A 23909-nucleotide genomic window follows, 5' to 3' on the forward strand; every position below is an offset into this window, starting at 1 on the left:
TGACTCAGTATTAGTTCTATCTTCAATTTATGCTTGATAAAATTATCTTCTTGATCTGTAAAAATGGTTCAGTCTTGAGACTCTTCACTGGCTCTTCCTACCGCCTAGAGCTCTCTTGCCCCAGAGAAGCATGTCAGCTCCCAAGTCTTTACAAAATCCCATCCTCTCAATTGGGCTAAATAAAATCATGGCCCATGATTCCTTCTGCTGCATATCAGATATCTCTTACCTTCACAACACTTAATTGCCATTATATTACTAAACATATTATTCTTCTGTTAATTTTTTTTTTGTCTGTAGATCCCAGACGGCAGAGATTCTTATCTGTGGGTTATATTTTTCCCTCTGAGAAAATGTCTAGAACAGAAATTACTATAAACAGTTCTTTAGTGGGGGCCTGGGGCTTGAATGTGGCTCAGACTTTAGGGCCTGGTTCTTCATTATACAATTTCCCCATGACTTGTAAGCATTAAACTTTATGATCTTAGTGAAACTCTGAATTCTTGTATACAAAGTCACTGATTCTCTACTCCCAAAAAGTATAATGGTATTAATTAACATTTAAAACCTTTCCAAACTGGTCAGTAATGTATAATTTTATTTATTTATTTACTTACTTTTTTATCTTGAGACAGAGAGAGAGAGACAGAGAGAGAAGAGGGGAGGGGCAGAGAGAGAAAGAGACAGAGAATCCCAAATAGGCTCCACCCTGTCACCACAGAGCTCAACCTGGGTTGAACACAGAGTTCAACCTGGGACTTGAACTCACAAACTGTGAGATCATGACCTGAGCTGAAATCAAAAGTTGGATGCTTAACTGACTGAGCCACCCAAGCGCTCCTAAACTGGTCAGTAATATAAACAAAACACCTTTTAGAAATGACTGCCAGTGATATCTTAACACTAAGGTATATAAATAAAATATTGGGTTTTGGTGAATTGTCCCTCAGTCCTTCACTGGAAAATTGAACAGATACATTATTTATTCTAGAATCAACACATTAAAAACCACCAACATTATGACCATTCCTCATTTTGTGATAACTGATTAATCTTGCCCCCGTTTTTCCTCAAAACTGTTTTTTTTCACCACTGAGGTACTTTTAGTTCATCATTTTATGTATGTCTCCCCTGATAGATATGTGCTCATCTTGAACATACAGATTATAATGTAGATTCTCGGTGAATACCCAGTGATCTCATTACTGGAGGAATGAAGTTGGAGTTCGGGCATCCCAAAAATACCTTCCAGTATTACCACTATGTTTTTTTGACCTGGGCTCCGTTGGTTGCATATGACAGAAACCAAATTCAAAGTGACTTATTCTAAAAGAGAATTATAGATCATATAGATGAAAAGCTCCAAAGATATAAAAAAAAAAAACAAAAAAACAAAAACAAAAACAAAAAAAAACCCAAAATCCAAAGTACAGACACTTATTGATCTAGGAACTAAGATAGTGTCTGCTATGCAATATGGAGGCACATGATTGAAGAGTGCTGTGGCACAAATGTGGTATTTAAAGCCACTCATCAAAATGAGGTTATTTGGATGGTAACACTGAGAAGTAGAGTGAAAGAGAAAGATCTGGTGATAGGAGACTGAAGAGTGGCCCATGAATGGCAGGAGGCCAAGCAATTATTGGATCACTGAAGAAGGAAATGTCACTGTGTTGAGCCCAGCTCTGACTTTAGAGTTCTTGCCTCTCACTCTCAGAGCTCATATGGTACAGGATCTGACAGGAACCTGAACTCCATCTCCACAGACGAAGTCCATCAATAAACATTTGGGACCTTAACTAAGAAGAGGATGGAGAGGCACACTGCATGGCCCAGCAAGATAGGAGCTCACATCCAAATCTGAAGACAGGGCCAGTCTCATACAGAGCATAAGGACTGAGAATATGGAAAGAGGATCTCACTCAGAGCTTTTTCCTTATGCTTCATTTCATCTCTCAGAATTTAAACCTTACCCACATGTCAAGATCTACATTAAGTATCATTTTCTAACACAAAATCTTTCTTTAATTCCCTTAGCCAAAGCTTTTTTCCCTTCAATAGGGTATCAGAACAGTGTATCAGTATTTCTCATTAAATTTAGCACTTTCAACTGCAAATTATAGTATATTGAGTAAACATCTTCTTTCTTCTTCAGTAAGTAAAAGATAAAAGATAAAGACTTCTGTGTCTCTCCCACATAACCTACCTCATAAATTATTGAATTAAAGATAAACCATACATCAATCTCCATTTGAAGTGCTTTGTCTCATTTTTCCTTATTAATGTTGATAGTTTGGAAAATAAAACCTGTTAACCACACTGACAAACGTCTAATAAAATACCTAATGCAAAATGTGCTTTCTTCCTGATTACTGAAATTTTTGTGCCATCACAAAATAAATGCAGTGATTTCAAAGAAGTATTACATAGGAGTTAATAAGTCTTCACTAGCTTATATTATTCATTTGACATCTGGGCATGCAGATGCCTATATCATGACACACCTGGTAACATCAAGCAACAGTAGTTTTTATTAATAATAATGTTAAGTCAAGTTTGGTTTCTCTCCTGATTCTCTTCCGATTATGGATATCATGAATATGTTGGTATATGTAGCATTTCTAACATAAACAGGATTATGTAGTTTCAGAACTTGATAAGTTTTGATAAGAAAAAGTATTGTTTGGAAATATTTTGTCTCATTCTATCCTATTTTAAAATAATGATAAATAGCCAAATATTTATAACCACACATGCAAACACTGATTTTTAGGAAAGCTCTCATTAAAAGCAAATCTCAGTGGTTTTGAATTAGCAGTAGATGTGACTTTATGAAACTGTAATAAATCTAGGCATGTGTATTGATTTAATATCTGAGAGTTGTTATTCCTTCCATTTTCTCATGATTACACGCTTTTTTCTTCAAAGGCTCTGAATCAAAGATAATTAGAGAGAAGATCATAATTTATTAATAACTGACAAATGGGGATCAGGGCAGAGTAGTGCTAGAAAGACTAGGAGCATAGCAACAACTAATTGCCCACTGTGGGAAGTAAATCGTCCTAGGAAACTGAACCCAAGAGAGTTACTGGTTCAATTGCTCAACATTATTGAATATCCCACCTGCGACTTCTCACAGATCAAACACGTAAACATCATGAGAACTCTCAGGAAGTTATATTGAGGCAAACATTTTGAAGGAAATATTATATGATACGAAGATAAGTTCGTATCATTGATTTGCAAAAATAAATATTACTATAGCGAAGAATCACTTGAAGACTCAAACTTCAATCAAATACGAAGCATAGGGCAGGTCAAAAGCCTAATATAAGAACAAAATACATTTTTTGTCTGAGGCTTTTTTTGCCCAAAAGCTCTATTTCTATAAAATGTGTAAGCAAACACACTAGCATGCCAGCAGACACTGTGCTCTGACAGAGGATTCTGCTAAGTTTCTGGGAAACGTACCACATCTCTCAGAGCCCACACAGGCTCTCACAGGAACCTGATACCCAGCTCTACAGAGAAAAATCAATAGCACTGCGTGGTGCCAAAGGGTAGGCTATCTATTCAACAAAACCCAGTTAATTTCCTGAGCCATGTTTAGGAATATATCCATTGCTGAAAAAATGAAGCAAGTGACAGGACAATGTTCCAAATGATTTTAAACACCAGCTAAAAACTGCATTTGTTTAAGATCTATGCTCTTTTTTAAAACTTTCATAAACCTGCAAAGAAATAAATGTTTCTAATGGATTAGCAACTCAATTTCAAACAGCTGAATTCTTTATTGTGCCATGTAGAAGAATTGACTTCAGATATATCTGATGTCTGTGATAGTTTTAGTGCTACAAAACATATTATATCCTAATTATCTTGCTTACCAAACTTCTTTTTACTATCGCTCACTCCTTGCTTTTCATTATTTCTTACTGCCCTGACTTTTTAATCTCACAGAAAAATCACATACTCCCTTCATTGGATCTTTGGCATGCATTTGCTCTGAATAGTCTACAGGCATTTCTCCATTCTCTTGCAGCCATCAATACTTCATAACATCAGGAATTTTAATGATTATTTGGGGATTCCATTCTCTAAATCACTGTTTGTTTATGTTTTTAAATGACCTGTTCTCTTTTCTTCCCATTCTTACAGTCTGGCACTGAATTCCGTATCTCTATCATGGTCAGTTTTGAGTTCTCTTAAATCAAGGTAGATTGAAAGGCAAGAAAGATAGTTGAGGTGTACTGTAGGTTGTTTGTTTGATTTCTGCCGCCTCTTCACACTGCCTCTTCCATCTTGAAAGACAAGATATCAAGTTGGGAAAGTGGGACCTCTTTGTGGTGATTAGTGAAGGAAAGACCCTCTGTTTTTTGAGGTTTCCTTAGGATGTTCTTAGATCAACATTATCATTCCTCTTCAGTTTCTCTCCAGTTTGAACATTTAATAGGATTCAGACATTCTCTTATACCTCACAAACACCTCTTTTCCACCTCCAAGAGCTCTCCATACATCTGACATTGAGTGACCTTAGTGGTACTTTGACACTTCTATGCCTATTTCATTGATTTTCCTGAGACAAATTGAATAGGCATTGGTTTAAACTGATTATATCCATGGGTGATGTATAAATTGTGCCAACATTAAAAAAAGAATCATTCTGAGTTTCAGTTGAAGTCATGTAACTTTGCTTGTTCATTATTTTAATCATTTAATACTTTGATTAATACTTTCACTATTTCATACAGAGAGATATCACAAATATGGAGAAATGGTACACAAAAGAATGTAAAGGTAATCAGAACATCCAATCGCAGAGCAAATATTTGAACAAACATCTTTACAATATGTAGAAATATAAAATTGAGTGCAACATTTTCTCTTAATATTATTTTTCCTAGATACGCTAGAATTTTACTATAAATCCTAGCTGCTAAAGTTATTTGTAACATCATATATAACACTAACCCATGCTACTTTTTTAAGGATGCCAAGTTCAGCATAAATATTTAAAAGGTGTAGATATTAAGCCTGTAGAATTATTCTAGTTTTCTTAATTTTCTACAGGAATAATTACCAGGAAAATGCCAATCTATAGGTCCAATCTTCCTCAGAAAACTTTTAATATAAAATGCAGCCACCCAAAAGACTAATTTCTATCCCATCATGAAAAAGATGATGTAGATTCTAACAAGTTATCATCAAATCAGCATGAATTTAATATGTGCATAATAAGTAATGTTGAGCATTAATTAGATATGTTTTGATGTGACAAATATATGATAAATCACAATTTTACATTTATATAATGTACATGTTTTCTAGTACATGAGAACCTCTTGCTTTATTTTGATGTCAATATCTGACTTCCTGATTTAGTCCTATTCCAGCTCTTTCATATGTACATATTGTGGTCTGCTAGATTTACCTCTTCTCTAGTCAGTTGGAATGTCATGGCCAAGATAAACCCAGCCTTTCTTGGAATCCTAAAAAATAGAATTAATCATTTCAAACCAGTGCTAGTATATACTCTCCAGCTCCAATAGCTATTTGTTGTTGTTGTTGTTTTTGTAGTTTTATAATACAGTCATTACAGATAAGTTTTACTCCAAATGCTTGTATTTTTTCATTTGAAAATCAATTTAAACCTTATGGTTGCTGGATGTTAACCAATGTAGTGATCATTTTTATTGTTCGTTTATTTATTTACTTAAATGTTTATTTATTTTTGAGAGAGAGAGAGAGAAAGTTTGACCAGGGGAGGAGCAGATAGAGAGGGAGATACAGAGTCTGAGGCAGGCTCCAGGCTCTGGGCTGATTCAGGGCTTGAACTCCCAAGCTGTGAGATCATGACCTGAGCCAAAGTTGGACACATAAACCCACTGAGCCACTTATGTGCCTCTATTATTTATTTTTTAATTGAAGTATAATGGACATACAATATTATACTAGTTTTAGGTACAGGACATAGCATTTTAATATTTTTGTAAGGTACAAAATGTCCATCCTGGTAAATCTAGTTATCATCTGTCCTGTCACCATACAAAGTTATTACAATATTATTGACTACATTTTTTATGCTGTTCTTTTTGTCCCCATGACATTTATTTTAACTGGATGTTTGTACCTTTTAATCTCCTTCATCTATTTCCATCACCCCCAATCCTCCTCCCCTCTGGTATTTTGAATTCCAAACAAATGTCTGTTTTGCCATTTATTGTTTTTCTGTCCAAACCCTGAGGCTTCTAAATAGTCATTGCAGAAATTCAAATGGAGGGTCCTTCTGTACATCTCATGTCTCTGGTTGGAACCTGTGTACTTTGGACCTTTGTTTCCATCACTTCCCAAAGCCGAGGTGACTGGATCCTGCTGCTACGTCTCCAACCCTTTGAAATCTCTCCACTCTAAGGGGACTCCTAAATAACCTGGTTTGGAAGTCTATCAGGGGATCATCTCAGTACATCATAGGTCCTGAAGTGAAAATCACTGTCAATCCTGCTTCCATCTGCCCGCCCCCGTATGATGATTCCTTAGACCTCAAATGCATAAATTGCTGGACTGCTTTAGCAGTGTTCCAGCGTATCTTTGACTTTGGATTAATGGCCATTTCCTTACATGAGTGTCTGAGTTTCTTGACCTTAGCAAGATCTCTTGCTGCCAGTCTTATCTATACATTTCAGTCTACTTTTTACACTACATGTTATTTAGTTGGCATGGTTACGATGATTGTCCTAATTTCTTACTAGCTGCTATTTTATTTATGCTAGCATTTCTTAATTATCTGATTAAAAATTATATAGAATATGCAAGACAAAATGCAGAAGGAAAATTAATCATATTTATTCACCAGAGGCAGTGTCAATATTCATGTTTGGCCATACATACTTAAGATCTTTATATAAAGATCTTTATACATGTATATATATAGTTGAGTTCATAATTTATAATTTTATTTTGTTTTTCTTTGACTTAACACCATTATATCAAGTTTTCCTGTGTAATTAAAAATGTTTTAAAGTAAAATGTGGTAAGTCTTTGATCTTCTAATGTCTAACTTTTCCCTTAGGCTTTCCCTTTGGTTTTATTTGTTTCTTTTCTTCTGTTGCCATTGTTATGAGGGAGAGGAGTTGCTCCTTCTATCTTTAATGTCCTTAGAACATATTTGTATAAATCAAAGTAAGGGTCAATAAATATGAATATTTTTAAGATTGTTGATACAAATGACAAAATGGCCCTTGTAAATCATTGTACCAATAACCATTCCCCCCAACAGTGCATATTACCTATTGGATCACAAACTAGCCAGTCTGTTAATATAATAGAAGAAAAATAGTTCTGTATTTCTTTTTTTTATTTTTGAAATTTAATGGGCTTATTTATATATGCAATAACTATACTCATTAGTTATTTTATTACATGACTCATAAATTAGACATGTATACTCTTTACCCACTTGGGTTAGTGGAATCTTATTTCTTTGTATAGTAAAGATACATCTTTGGAAGTGTTGATTTGTTTACTTTTTAATAACATTTGTTTTGCATGTGATACAGTTATTACTTTTACCTTTTGGGGAATCTAAATTGATATTCTTTTACAAATTTATTAAAGTATAAGCACTGTCTATCACCCTCTTCCAAAACTGTTTTAGGTCTACACCTGTAGTGTGTACTACATGTCTATATAGATATTCTCTTATCTATACTGCCTTTGGGTTATCAAAACTATTCTTATCTAATTTGGCCCAGGATCATGTTAGTTTAAATATAATTTTAAAATATGTTTTATTGTTTGGTCAAGCAAATTTCTGTTGGGAAATCACATATGGTCATAATTACAAATATTTTATATAAGTACTTATGGATACACACATTGATATACAATCGTATGTATTAAAAATAATTGTAACCATAATTGACCATTGTTATATATGTACAAAATAGCATTTATTATCATTATATTCAATATTTTTTTAAAAATTTAATGTTTAATTATTTTCAGAAAGAGAAAGAGGGAGAGAGAATGTGCAAGTGGGGAAGGGGCAGAAAGAGAGGGAGAGAATCCCCAAGCAGCCTCCATGCTGTCGGCTCAGAGCCTGCTGCGGCCTTGATCTCATTAACTATGAGACCATGACCTGAGCTGAAATCAAGAGTCAGAGGCTTTACCTAATGAGCTACCCAGGTGCCCCCATATTCAAGTTTTAAAACTTATGACAACCTGTATAGTAAATGACTTTAATGTTACTGACAGATATGAATAGAAAACAAAATATGCTTACATGGAATCTGAATAGTTTGATGTGAAAATGAACGTTTAGTTTCTTGTTAAATCAATCTCATAATTAATTCAGTTCTCATGTTTATCACAAAATAAATACAGTTCTTGTGTTCTGATAATTTCAGCATACTTCCACAGTTACTTTAATTATTTGGATGTGAAATAATTAAATTGAAACATTAGTCCTTCTAACTCCTCTACCTTATAAATTTAATGCTGATATATACATGATTCAACTCTGAAAAAATATTCAACAGCCATAATGGAGGGAGCTAAATAAATCAGAACTTACACAGTGGCTATTTCTTTGATTAATCTCTTCTTTTTTGACCCACTCATTTTTAATTGATATTATTCTTACATTAAGTCAAATGGCTGTTTAAAACAAATGTTACTATCAGAGCTATGTTTAAAATAGCTTTATTTTAACCTGACAAAATTAGCACCACTTATTTTGCAACTTTAACCATTCTTGGTTTTTCCTCTCTACCTTTCTCAAAATAAATTAAAACCTAAAATAGCTAAGCAGAGGCAGGTTAGTCGTGAGAGTCATACACTCCTCTCAGAGAGCCTTTACAGATAAACCTGTTTCAACAATGAAAGGACTGGGTGGGAAAAACTCAGTGGAAGGAGCTTACAGTAACTTTAGGCTTCTAGAAATGGAGGTAATTGATGTTTGCTCAGTGCCAGCATCATCCTGTAGGAGAAACCAACACATGATTCAGTATTTTGTGTATCAACACTATTATTGTGCCAGAACAGAACTAAGATGCCAGTTGATTGCAAAGATGAATCTATGTAATTTTCCTTTATTGAACCAGTAAAGTTATCTCATCTGTGGAAATAAACAAAAAACACCCAAATGAGAACAAGCAAAGGCTGTTTATTAAGAGGTTGCTCTAGCAAGGGAATCAGCCACATCTCTTGCATCTGGCAGAAACCCAAAGGCAGGCAGTAGAGTGTAAAGCATAAAATGAAGAGAAGGCTTTAGTTTTTCCCTGATTGGAAGTTATTGGCATGGAGTAGCTGGATGTGGGCTAACTAGAAGTGGAAAAATCCTGACGGATGGCTTAAGGGAGCATGTTTGGTGTCTTCTAGGTGGAGTGGACAAAAAATTAGAGAAGCTGGCATTTATTGATAAAGTCTGACTAATTGACCACTCGGGTCAGTTGCTACAGAGCTTGTGGTTTGGCTTCCTAGACTGGTTGCTGCATGCCTGACATCAGAGTTCTGTTTCTTTATTTGGTCTAGTCATTGCCCGTTTGTATATTCAGTCTCTCACATACACTTTTCACTAAATAGTATTATAGATCTTTTAATAAGCTAAGTGTTCAATAATAATTTTTTTTAAAAAAAGGAGTGAAAATTTTAAGAAGTGCAGCCATGGATATACTGTGAATTCCTTTTATTAAGTGATCAGATAAATAACTATTTCAAATCAGTAATTTTATAGGTTAATGAAAGAAACCATGTAATTTTGAAATTAGAGGATAGAAATTATTTAAGAAGAATTTTGTTTAATCAGACAAGTTAGGAAATATGTCTTTACAATGCCAGAAAAGAGAGATATAAGAAAGAAAAATAAAATAAGGGGAAGTGAAATTGAGATAAAGGTGGAAAAATGTTTGTTTGTTTCTTGTTTGTTTTTTGCATTTTTAGTGGTTCTTAATAGCAAACTTTTCATTTTACCTGCCTGTTTGCCAGTTTTTGAGGTCAGATGTCAGTTTAAAGTTTAGAGTCTGTCCCTTACCTATACAATGTATACAATGTTCTTATTTCCTATTTGCTACTTGAGGAGAAAGTTGAGTTTTCAGAAGATTATAACTGGACTGAAAAGAGTTTGTCTATCAGATGCGTAGCAAGCCAGTAGAGACTACTAACACAAAGCTTTTGCAGTACAGAAAGATAGGTGATTTATTGGTGTGGTACTACGTAGGACAATAGGAAGCCAGTCCTCAAAAGTCCCAAACTCCCTGATGGCTTGTAAGTGAGGATTTTAGGGCCAAAATTTGGGCAGGGGTCCTCCGAAAAGGTGGACACTATTGACTGGAAGCCCAGGAGGTCATGTTAGCAGGTGTTTTGGGACCACTTCTTCTGGTTGCCCTAGGTCTTTTCTGTATCGAGAGACTTGAAATCTAAAAGAAAAGAAAAAAGAAAAAAAGAAAGAAAATCTTTATTCTTCATGTTAGAGATTTCATTATATATGTGTGTGTATATGTAATATTATGTATTATATATCATTTTATAGTATATATATCTATATATCTTTAGAGTACTGCTGATTAACTACTTATCCTACAGCTTCCTTTGAATAATAAGCAAGCACTCCTTTCCCTTGAGCCTCAGCCTACATGTTCTTTAGCCATCTGGGCCATGCCTAGGGTGATATAATGTACAATGTACATTTTTCCATATAACAAGAGCTGACAAGATGAATACTGGCTTCCAAGTTAAACCCAAAACATCACAGATACTTGAAGAGTATGTAGACCAAATATAGTAAAAAGACATTAGTGTTTTATTGACTGTATCTAAATTATAGCTTACATATACTTATGTACATATTTATACATATGTTCATGTATATATTAATACATAGGTCATATATAAATGTATACACATAAGTGTATAATAATATAGTAGGGACATCTAATTCTTTAAATTTAATAATATGAAAACATTTAAGCAATGTATGAAAAGGTGAAACAATGTGATTTTTCTATTCAAAATATTACACTGGAGCAGCTTTTTGCATAAGTACTCAATGGATCCTGTAACCTTTTTGTTATGGCTCACTAAAGTAGATTTGTTTGACAGGTCACCAACGGTTTGCTTTTTTCATGAGATTTGAGTCTTTGATATGCTTCCTACTTCCCTCACATGGACAGTCAAATAGTGACACATGTCATTTCAATTGTAACAGATAGTATTGTATTTTTAACAATTGGTACAGGAATAGATTAGAGGGTATGATTATCTTTGCTTTGATGAATACAGAAATATTGTTACAGAAATGGTAAATTTAAATTTTTTTAATGTTTTATTTATTTCTTAGAGAGAGAGAGACAGTGTGAGCAGGGAAGGGTCAGAGAGAGAGGGAGGCACAGAATCTGAAACAGGCTCCAGGCTCTGAGCTAGCTTTCAGCACAGAACCATCCAGGCACCACAAGAAATGGTAAATTTAAGCTAGACCTGGATGAGAGGATGAAGAGAAATTTTATGAGTTTGTTGATAGTGTGCAATAAAGAAGGCATATAGGAATGGATGCACATAGTGTGTTTGGTTTACTCTGACTCCCTAGAAGGCTACAAGGTCTTCACAGACTCTACCTGTGACCCTCCCCAGCCTGACCCCGTTCTTTCCTGCTTCATAAATGGCATGAGCTTTCTTTTATGCAAATATTACATATATATGTGTATATATATAATATGTAAAATGATATAACTAAATATATTTGTGATTCTGGTTTACTCCAGCTCAGTAACAGTTCAAAGAAAAGCTTTTATATCATAATATCCACTCCTTGAAAGCTCTTCTGACAAATCTGTGGTAAAAGTGATCTTTGCTTTCATATAACTGTATATAAGTCTGTGGTCCAATACATATAAGGGCAGAATAGAGAGGCTGAACACATAATTTTATAGTTTTGTTATTTTCGTTGAGATATTATGACTACTATTTAATTCAAGTAGCTAATATTGAAATATAGGAGTTCAAAAGAGTCTGTCATTAAACATTAAACTTACCAATTAAAAGAAACCTGGACAGATAAATGTTAGGGGGGAAAAAACTTGTGGTTTAAAAAGACAGGGAATACAATGAAACTTACAATTACTTAACAAACCAGTCATCATTTGTAGATAATATAAATTAACATTGTAAACAAAGTAAAGAGAATTATTTAAAGTACTTAGCAGAGAACAAATTGTTTTTAAGCACCTGGAGGCACTTCAGAAGTTTTTATTAACCTGCAGACCATTAACATGCTAATTACAAGCCTTTCTTTTTGTATTCATTAGGCAAATTCCCCTAAGACTATTATAAGACACAACATTCAATACAAGAAGTATTTATTGAGTGCCTATTGGATCAGTGGCTGTCAATCTGGAAGAAATTCAGAATCCAAAAGCAGCTTTTGAAAAATAACAATACCTAGGTCCCACAACCAAACTACAGTATTTTGGTTCAATTGTTCTAGGGTGAGGCCTGGGCATTGGTTTTTGTTTCTTAGTTGGCTTAAATATCACCTGTTGCTCTAATCTGTAGCTAGGTGTAGAGTTATTGCATAATGTGGTTAGAAAGTTGTTTTTATATAATTTCTTATTCTTAAAGCACAGCAAATAGATTCTTAGTAAATGTTTGCCAATGAGGAGAAAGATTGTGTCTGCTACTACAGCAAAAAATTTACAAAAGGTGGTTAATATTTGATGAAATTCATTTTGAGTTCCTAACTATATACTGGAATAGGCAGATTGAATCTAACATGTTTAATAACATTTGCTAGTTGCATCATTGCCTTTAACGTTAGCATTAATGGAAAAAGAAGCTGTTTTATAATGATCTTTGGCTTATTAGAATGATTAAAAGACATACAGCAAATCATCAAAATATACTTTGGGAAAATAGATCAATTGAAATGTTGTCTAACTCACCTCAAGCTTTCTTTCTAGGTCCTAATAGCCATTTTTCAGAGTGAGAAATAGAGTTCCTGATTCCAAAGTTAAAGTTAGTAGCTTTTTGGTTTGTTTACTTCTGTGACTTTACCTTTAAGATGAAGGGATGGCTGCACATGGCACAATTAGATTGGTAGAGTTTGGGGTTTTGTTTCTATTTTAGAAATCCTTGAAATATGTATAATTATGTAAAGTCTACCTCAGTCATATAAGTGCATTTGACTATATACATGCATTTGACTAATTTCACAGTAGGGTTTGGGTCATTGAGTAAGGTTATGCACCTATCCTTTAATACTTTGAAACAGAATTTGCTAAATTTTGTTACAGTAAGGGCCCAGTCCATGTAGAAGCATTTTAAGTGTGTTATGTAATTTATTGTGATTTAATTGAATCAGATTTTTTAAATCTGGTAACAGGCTATTTGTGGAAGAAGAAAGAAAGGTTATAGCAGAGTTCTCCAAAACAACTCTTACGTTTTCAGCAGGGGGAGGGAGTATGTGAAAAGGACTTGGAGGATGTGGAAGGGAGGGAAGGAAAGGAGATGTGGAGGGGATTGTCCTTCCCGTGCTGGAGGAGGCAGTCGCTGGTGCCCATATCTTACCTCCACGGCTTGCTTTTAGTGCCATCTTGAGAAAGCTGCTTCTTCTCTGAGTCCCAGAATTCTTAGCTCCTAGATGAATTTAATAATAGTTTGATCATTGTTAGAACAGGTCACAAAACTCTGGCAAGCACTCACTTACATTTCCCAAGTTTATCGTATAACAAAGGATATGATAAAGGGTATAGATGAATAGCCAATTGAAGAGATACATAGGACAAGATCTGGAAGTGTCCCAAGTGCAAGAGCTTCTAGCCCATGGAGTTGAGGTATATCACCTTCCTAGTCCATGGATGTGTTCAGCAAACCAGAAGCTTTCTGACCTCTGTGCTCTTGGGATTTTTATGGAGGCTTTATCATATAGTCCTGATTCATCATTAATTCCATTTCTAGCCCTTTTCCTCTCTCTGGAGAATGAGGGGAATAACTGAAAATTCCATACTTCTAATTATTTTTATTTTTTTTTTTTGAGGGAGAGAGAAAGCACGTGTGTGTGAGCAGGGGAGAGGGTCAGAGAGAGAGAGAGAGAGAGAGATTGAAACTGAGAGACAGACAGACAAAGACAGAGAGAGAATCTTAAGCAGGCTCCAAGCAAGGACAAAGCCCAGTGTGAGGCTTGATCTCACAACTAAGATCATGATCTGAGCCACAATTGAGTCAGATGTTTAACTGACTAAGCCACCAGGTGTCCCTGAAAATTCTATACTTATAATCAGGACCTAGGCATTTCTGGTGACCAGCCTCCATCCAGGAGACCGCCAGGAGTCAATTCATTAGTACAAAAGACATTTTTATCATCCAGGAAATTCCTAGAGATTTAAGAACTTTGTGTTAAGAATCAAGGTCAAAGACCAAATATAGAATGAGAAATGCTCCTAGTGCTCTTATCATTTAGGAAATTACAAGAGTTTTAGGAACTTTGTGCCAGGAACTGTGATCAAAGATAAATTTTAGAACAAAAGATTCTCTTAGCACCCCTATCTACAAGGATTTACGGAATTGTCAGAAACTGGGAAGCAAACACTATATGTATTTCTTATTATTTCACAGCAAGATATGAGAGTGCCTAGATTGGAACCTCATTAGGTAAGACTAAGAGATCCACTGATGTTTCTTTTACTTTTTTTTCCCCCACCCACCGTTGTTTCAAAACCCATCTACCAAGGACTCATACTTAGGCAGGACAGTTGTTAGAAAAACATCCCATGGGGTAATAGGAAAGCTTCTATAACTATTGGTGAAAGATAAGAGGCTCTATAGTGAGAATAAAGCAGAGAGCCAGAAAAAAAGATTGAAAACTTACTGCATATAACTATATCCTTTTCCAACTTATCTAGACTATGACTTGGAAATAGTTATTGAATTGCACATATAAATCCCAACATGTGTGGTTGATGTTGTATTCTACTCAGAGTTACTCAAAACCACAATTAAAAAAAATAAATAAAAAGTTCTTTATAAGCATTTTGCCTTACCTTTTTTTCAAGATGGAGTAAATTTATGCCTTTGTGCCAGAAGCATGGAGAATGGAGAATAGAGTTTGGGAGCCACATACGTTATAAATAATACTTTTTATCCATTGCTCAATATTTTTTTTGCAAAATATTTCTGCAGAGTTTTAGCCTGTCTTCAACAGGAAATCAGTACTAAATCTTAGAAGAGGGCAGGTAATTAAGACACAAATGCAAAAGATACAGCATTGTAAGATTTTGTTTTTAAATCTATAAGACGATTAACATTGTCAGTGTTAACTATCAGTGAACAATTTCCTCAGCTCTTCTGTTTTAAATATTTGTTACACATCTAAATCATTTTCTTCATATAAAAACTGATAGAGTATAAGTGACAGCATATTGTGATAAAACATCCTAACTGGAATTGTTTAAATAATTTGTATCATTTTCTTAACGTTATAAAATGAAATAACCTCCAAAAATTGCACAGGAAATTAAAATTGCCCCATAATGCTAATTAATGTAACATTCCAACAATAGCTCTTAAAAAAACACTTTTTTGTTACCATTTTATTTCTCTACACACTAATTAAATATTATATATACCACATTGATTTTCACCACATCATGTATTCCACAAATATATTTTGTGGAAAACATTCATTAGTTATTTAGTTCCTTTAACATAGCCAGCCTCATGCATATTTTCTACACCTCACTCTTTGGTCTAGGACCAGATTATTATAATGATGTCAGTTTTAAAACTTCTAAAGTGCTCACGTTGAGCCCAAGACAGTGTGAAGAGCTTCACATGGATTATGAAAGTCATTCTTCAAAACTGCCTTATGTGGTAGAGTCTCCATTATTACCTCATTGACATCAATGCCTGGTTTACCCAAACTATACATATAATAATGCATACATTCAGGACTGCCTCTAGTTTGACTAGAAACCCCATGATCTTAATTATTTTGCTACATGATGGTGTCTTGTTCTTTGAGAGGTTTTGGAGGATTGTTTCTAAAGGATTGGTGCCACTTTTCAGGGTATACTAAGTGCCACTCTAGCACGGAGTACAATTCATTGTTGTTTTTTTATTTTAAATGGGGAAACCACAGGGGTGGCTGGGTGGCTCAATCATTTAAGCTTCTGACTTGGGCTCAGGTCATGATCTTGCAGTCCATGAGTTTGAGCCCCACTTCAGGCTCTGTGCTAACAGCTCAGAGCCTGGAACCTGCTTTGATTCTGTCTCCCTCTCTCTCTGCCCTTCATCTGCTTCTGCTCTGTCTCTCAAAAATAAATAAACATAAAAAGAAATTTTTTAAAAAACAATGTAAGTTATTTATAAATGGAGAAATTATATAGCCTTTGGTTTTCTTACCCTTTTTAACTATTTTTAATCATTAAACTGAAAATATTTGTTACCTGATTAAAGTATTTGTTTTGTGAAATTACTCTTCCTGATTTTCTCTCCTTTATCTATTAAGATCTTAATGCTTTTCTTCTCCACTTGTATGATCTCTTGTTTAAGAATTTAAATCATTTATCCATAGCCTGTAGTCTTGGTTCTCTGATCTAGTATCTTTGAGAATTTCTTCCCTAGAGTTATAATCACCTTGCTTTGGTAGGAGGGAGGTTATCTTACTTACATTGACACACTTCGTGCATATATTGATCAACTCTGTGTAAGTCTAGGCTAAGTAATTTCATTTGAATCTTCTTTGGGTCTGGAGAGCTTCTGTTATCATATTTTAATCTTCCGAAGGACAAATCGAAATATCTTGTTAAAACAAAGACCAGCAGTTTTTCATTATAAGCTTGGAAGAGCTAAACTATTTTAAACTTAGATAAAACTTGTTATAGCTGCATGCAGTTACTTACAGACATCCAGGTGCTAAAAACTGATGAGAATGCAGATGTGCCCTGTGTTGAACCATAGCTCACATAAATTAGATTGGCTGCTATTTCTAGCACATTTTGGGTTCTATTTCTAAATTATCTCTGAGGCTTGTAAGCATTTTCAACCTGTACTTCAAGTATGTATTGATTAAGGAAAGAACACGTATACCATCTGGTGCTGAGGTGTTACTGTGACAGCATCCTCAGACTTTATTTCAAAAGATATATACTTTTTTTGGAGGGGGGTAACTATATAGCTTCAGATATTCATAGAAAAGGAGCTTCAGTTTTAATCTTCTTAATAACAGAATAATACATAGGATGCTGTGATCCTTAGAAAACATATTTTATAGAATGTTATTATCTCACTTCATTTTTACAAGACTTTGAGATGGGACCCATTATTATTCTTATTTTATAGCTGCCAACTGAAACAAAAAGAGGTTAACTAATTTATCCAAGGTCATTTATTTATGCCACTTAAAACAAGTCAAAGACATTATCAGTGCAAAATCTAAAGTAATGACTCAGAATAAGACAGTGTTTGACTTTACATGATTTCATATTTTTGATTAAAGTTTCTTAAAACTTTAAATTAAAATCTTAGTGCTAAGTAAGGTGGTTTAAGTTCTTCAACACTAAGCTTTATGGGTTTTGTGTTACTGTGAATTGTGTGTGTGTGTGTGTGTGTGTGTGTATGCATGTTTACTAAATTGTAAGAAGAAAAGTTTATAATTTTTCAAATTAAGGGGATTGAAAAACTAGTATTTTTAGAATCATTACTCTGTTTTTGGAGTCTCAGAACAATGGCTCACTACGAAATCCTATTAGGTAATGGCCAACTACAGTGCAGTTTTCACCTACCTACACACAATTCTACATGAGTTTATGAAAAGTGCACCCTCAACTGGAAATATGTTTGTACTTTATCAGGAGATGGCATAATCTTTCTTTATTAATCACTGAAAAACAGATACATTTGTCAACATTATTTATTCATTACTGATGGATTTGGAAATGTGTTGTTTGAAATTAACACATGCATGCAAACTTTCCACATTCATAGCTATCAGTAATAGAAATAATTGTGCCATTGTTAATATCAATTACAATAAAACACTACTTACGAATGTCATTCATTTCATTTAAACTGTGAAGAAATAAAAAGATCAAAGAATCATCCTCATCATAGAAAACCAAATGTTCTTTAGGGACAGATAGTGAGTGTTTTAGCCTTTGCAGGCCATACGTTCTCTGTCATAACTACTCAACTGTGTCAGAACAACACTCAACAAGCCACAAATAACAAGTAATGAGTGTGGCTGTGTTCTAACAACACTGCATTTAAAAAAATAAGTGGGAGGGTAGTTTAGGTCCATGGGTAGTTTGCAAACCCATAATCTGAGTGCTAATATAAACAGAAACATTAGGAAAGTTAATTCATAGAAAAGATCAGTGTTTAAGATATTTATGCAGTTAATGTAATTACAAAGAAATATATCCAGATCTGCTAAAGTATTTCACAGATGTTTTAACTACTCTTTAAGTATTTTAATATTTTGATATACTGTAACTTTTAATTTCATTATCTCTACAGTAAAATAAGCTTTGACATATTTTAAAAATTGTATTATAATAAAAAGTCAAATAGGAAATAAATGTTCCAGGAACAATTTTTATTTACTAGGATTTCATTTTAATGATGGTCAAATTTTCAGACAATTAGTAGTTCTAAAAATTAAAACATCATCAGTTTTCCAGAAAAAGAAAAAATATATATATATGGAACATTACCTTCTTCTTTGATAAAGGCTCATGGAAATCTAATTTGGAAATACTTGTCTACCTTCGTTAGCATTTCCAAATTTATATTTTATTTTATTTTCCTTATTTGTTATAAAATAGTGTAGATACATTTCAAGTAATTACAGTTCAAAATAGACAGATTTTAGACAAAAAACTAGGCCTGCTGGTTTATGGTATCGTTGCTGAACTCATTTCTCAGTTCTCTTGAAATCGCTATTTTGCTATTTATAAAATACATAGGCAAATGAATGCATTGAAGCACTAAATAACTTCTATGTTATATTCTGTGATCAGTTTATGTGGTTTCTAACAAAAAAGTGCATTTTATTAAACAATTTACTTGGTATTTTCTGGATTTTTATGAATATGTGAAAAATTTGAAAGAACCTTGAATGTTGCAATATCCAGAAAAGTGCATGTATTATATGTAGTTGTTTTTTTTTTAAATATAGCAATAGCTCTACAAGTATATATTTGGAGATGCATTTTTAAAAATCTGAATATGTAAATTTAAATTGGTAGCTTTTCATAGGTGATTGAAGAAGTCATGTAAGCATTAACATTTCGATAGGCTGTGATAAATAATGCCACTGGCATAAGAAATCAGTGGGTTTAATGAGCAGGACATTATTCTCCCTCCTAAATTTATAGGCTCTATGCAAACATGTACTTAAAAGACAATTTAGCATGTCTTCTGAATATAAATTTTGCAGGAATTTCTGAGGAAGGATATATTTAAGTGGACTTACATCTTTATTTGTATGTCTATATTAATTGCGTAATCAAATAACATTGGCTCATTATATATCCTACTGAATAAGCATTTTAAGAAAAATAAAAATAATTATTTAATATAGCTCTGTATTTCTTAAATCCATAAAATGCTTTTTAATTTGAAAGGCATTGTGGAAAAAAATCTAATTGCAATGCATTTAGGGATTTTGCTTTTGAAAAGCAAAGCAGACACCTGTCTAAATTCAGTGTCTTTATGCTATACTGAGGGAGTGGGATCTCTTCCTTATCTTGGGCTCTCTTGTTTGCTTTTCAGTTGCTGCGAGTGTGGCTGTGGAAGGGCTTCTTCCCTGTGCGCTGTTGCCCATCCAAGCCTAATATGGTTAGTGTTCCCCTCCTGCTTTCACACCTATGTAATGTCCCACCTCTATGTATTATCGTCAGCATTCCTTTTTTTTTCTCCATTTGTGTGCATTTTAACAGTTAGTGCACGAGGTATGCCTAAAAGGAGAGTAGATGGAAACCAATTTCCAAAGGGGACTCTTAACAAGTGGTTTCACAATGGATAATTACCAATAAAATATACATATAGCTCATCATCCGTATCTCAAGCATTCATACTTCTCTTCCAAAGATTTTACTGTGGTCCCGATTTAAACCAGAAGCTATAAGATTGGAGCATCTGTTTCACATTTAACATGTTGCTGTGTTTGTTGTGCCATTAAGATGAAAATCATATCATATATGGAAGTGGAATGCTACTTCTTGGCAAAATACTACTTCAAGGTGAAATCACCATTTCTCTCTCCCAGAACCACGGAATGACCATAATTTAACTGGGATCTTCTTGTTTTCTTTCTTCTTTCTTTTTTTTTCTTTTTTCTTTTTTTTTTTTTTTTTTTTTGGTAATCATTGTGGATACATGTGGCACTGGAAAACAGAATCACATGTAATTTGAAGCTTGAATAGTTTTAGATATTAGAAGTCATTTCTAATTTGGTACTAGTGAAGTTAAAAATATGCATATTTTTGGAATCAGTGTCCAAAGGGCTAGTCTTAATTACTTACCAAGGCAAATCCTAAATATACATCTGGCTTATATCTATAAAACTATAGGCTAGGACAAAGACCAGAGAGTTCTTCTCACAGATTTAAGGAGACTCCTGCATAGTAGTGTGCTATCTTGTAAAAAGTGAAATAATGTAGATAATTTCTTCCCAGATTAAAGAGTCTACGTCTCTGCACTATTGTTTTGAGCTTTCATCAGAGGCAAAATTTGCTGGGAAAAGTTAATCTGAAATGTATCTTATTTAAAAAATACTTTTTTAATGTTTTACTTATATCTGAAGAGAGACAGCATGAGCAGGGAAGGGTCAGAGAGAGAGGGAGACACAGAATTTGAAGCAAGCTCCAAGCTCTGAGCTGGCTGTCAGCACAGAGTCCCACATGAGGCTCAAACCCACAAACCATGGGATCATGACCTGAGCCAAAGTCGGACGCTTCACCGACTGAGCCACCCAGGCGCCCCTGAAATGCATTTTAGAGAAGGATAGGGCTTCCTTGGGGAACTTTAAGTTGTAACTTGCATTCTCTAAGTGTAAATTGATTTTTGTTGGTTACAAAAACTGGTGTGAATATGTGTGCATGTGTGTGTACATGTGAGAAATGGTGGAATAGATATCAGTGATCTGAGAACAGGAGAAAGTAACAAGCAGGTTGCTAAAAATCAGAGATCTTTTTCTCAATCTTTTAAATTTTTTCTCAATCTTGAAAATTTTGTTTTTAAAAAAAATTTTGAGGTTAATATGAGAGCACAGATTTATTCCACATGATTTAATTTACTCAAAAATTATTTTATGAGCATGGGGCTTTGATGACAAACCAAAAATTTCTGAAATCTGTCAATGGCTAAAGTATAACAAATATGACTTTACACTGTGATGTTTTTTAAACTGCTGTATGAAAAGTAAAAACAAAACAAAAAATGGTTGCTGAATTGTTCAAGCTACTTGAGTCTTGAGTAGAATTGTTATAAGAGATATATCATGACTGATGAAGAATAGGAAGAATTTACATCTTGGAAAAAGAGACCAACATCCAGGCCGACCTTGAAGTAAATCTCGAAGATGACCTTAATGAGAGTATAAACATTTAGAGAGACATGACTTAGAAAGTATTGGCAAAAATAAACTTTACCTAGATCTTGAATGCTTGATTTAAGGAAAAGTGGAAATGCTTCCTTAAAAAAAAAAAAAAAAAAAAAAGAAACCCTGTGATAACAGAGTTTTTTTCTAATATTTTTCTTGAAATGATGTTAGTAATTGTGGAGGCAGTGAATGATTGTGTGTGTATGTACATTTATGCGTGTATGTATGTGTGTGTATACTGAATGAATGAATGAATGAATGAATGAATGATTTAGCCACAAATGTGCTTAGATACCTAATAAAATGCGAACAGTTTTTGTGGAAAAATATATGAAAGATCTGGAAGTTTTCAAATGTGTTCTTAGTGAAATAAAACAAAGCAAAAGAAACAAACTTAATAATAATTGGTTAGTAATAATTGCTCTTACATAAATTAGAGTGTAAGAGAGTTGTCCAAAATTACTACTGGGAAAGAATGGAAGCTTAAAATGTTTTTATTGTTAAACAGCTTTCTGAAACTCCATTTTATAATGAAATTTCAAGTCGCTAAGAGGTTTCAGATAAAGATAGTATTTGTTTAGATTAAAGCATTGAGGAGAAACAAACTTTCATAATGGAAATTAAAGGCTGAGGAAAATAATTTTCCTATTAGAGTCAGAAAAATACTGAAAAATCTTGACCTGAAATCTTATCACCTAATTTCATATGTATAATCATATCAGTATAAGTCAATTATATAAACATTTTCAAAGGAAGATTCTATCATCATCTTTTGTGGACAGACATATTTACAATTACAGAACAAAGGTTGTTGGACATTTTTGGATTTTGGAATGCCACTGTTTTTCATTTCTGGAAAGACCACTTGTGTGGTTGGTTTTGACATTAATATAATGCAACATATATGTGTTAAAATTGCCCACTGTAAATTTACTGGCTTTCAAAAGTGCCTTGATATACCTTGCGGAAATCACAGGGTCTGAAAAGCATAATTTTAAAACCATTGCTTTAGGTCTTTGGGTCTACAGTTCAGCTTTATTAAACCTTCCTCAATGCTCCAGAGTTCTGAGCTTTGCTCTGTTACATCCTCCCTGAGAAAACCATGATCAAATACATGATGTGTCATTTGTAAGTTGATATTGGTAATTTGCTGTTGCTTCCTTTGATCTCAAATTATTTTTCATCATTCTAGTTGCCCACTTGTAATGAAATATGTACAGATATATAATAATGTTAATATTTCAAATATTCTTTCTTCATTGACTTAAATCTACCCAATGATAGAAGGTATTTCTGTAATATTTCTGAATGAAACCTAGATGCCTAAATTTTAATTACATCATGCCCAAGATTGCCACATTTTTGGAAAGGTATTTTTTATCAGTGGTCTTTGACCTTACGCTATCACAACTGATTTGAGATCCTAATTATTGTTTTACTTCTCAAAAAACATCTAGTTTTACAAATATCCAGTGTTGAATGAATTGTTTTTAATCCAAGTAGGATATTAAAGTGTGTAATTTCTAAAATAATAGAAATAGCTTTTTCTTGTGTTTCTTAAATTCAAACATATATCAGACTATTTTCTTCATTCATTAGTTTTCATGCTTTTCAAGTGTTTTCATAACATTTACTACTTTTTCTGAAGTGTTCAAGTGGCAAAGGGAATGGAGTTTTATATTCCAAAAACAAGGCATTAAAGGTTCATGTACCAATCCTGTGATTTTTTTTGGAAAGAATATCAGTGTCATTTTTTTGAGAGTTTTTAAAATATTATTAATCAGAGATATGATGGAAAAACTTTAGCTTCTCTCATAATGAAGAGATTAAGACCAAAACCAAAACCAAAACAAATTTCTCTGACCAAAAAGATCACAAATTACATTGGAACATTGTCTTAATGTTTCAATCAACTATTTTTCTTTTCTATATTAAGTGAAAGTTTCTTAAAATTTAAAGTAAGCAAATTTTTATTTTCACATACACGCAACAGAGATTATACCATTCATTTTCACAACATTTCTGCCAGGGAGGTATGTGGAAGTACAATACTATTTCATTTTATAGATTTAGATTTAGGAAAGAGACAGAAAATAAAATTATGCCTTCTAATTCTAGACCTTCACTTAAAGTACTCATAGCAGATGATGCGAGACTCGCCTAAAATATCTATAGAATATATCCAATTCTATTTGAAGGCTTACTATGTAAAATACAACTCTGAACTGCTCCCAAATCCCTTGGTATACTACCTGTGTAACCATAGACAATAGGATGTACTAAGTGGACCTACTCTAAGTGAGAAATTCAATGGTCA

At 33.6% G+C, this 23909-nt stretch overlaps 1 protein-coding gene across 1 annotated transcript in view; it reads left to right on the plus strand.

Moving 5' to 3' along the window:
- EPHA5 (EPH receptor A5) overlaps positions 1-23909 on the plus strand; it is a 269981-nt gene that overhangs the window by 195867 nt on the left and 50205 nt on the right. Inside the window, exon 7 of the mRNA XM_039222255.1 lies at positions 19762-19827. Coding sequence (XP_039078186.1) covers positions 19762-19827 — 66 coding nt within the window. The remainder of the gene's footprint in view (positions 1-19761; positions 19828-23909) is intronic.

Source organism: Hyaena hyaena, unplaced genomic scaffold (genome assembly GCF_003009895.1).
Source record: "Hyaena hyaena isolate Hyena2069 unplaced genomic scaffold, ASM300989v1 scaffold_1090, whole genome shotgun sequence".
NCBI classification, from domain to species: Eukaryota; Metazoa; Chordata; class Mammalia; order Carnivora; family Hyaenidae; genus Hyaena; species Hyaena hyaena.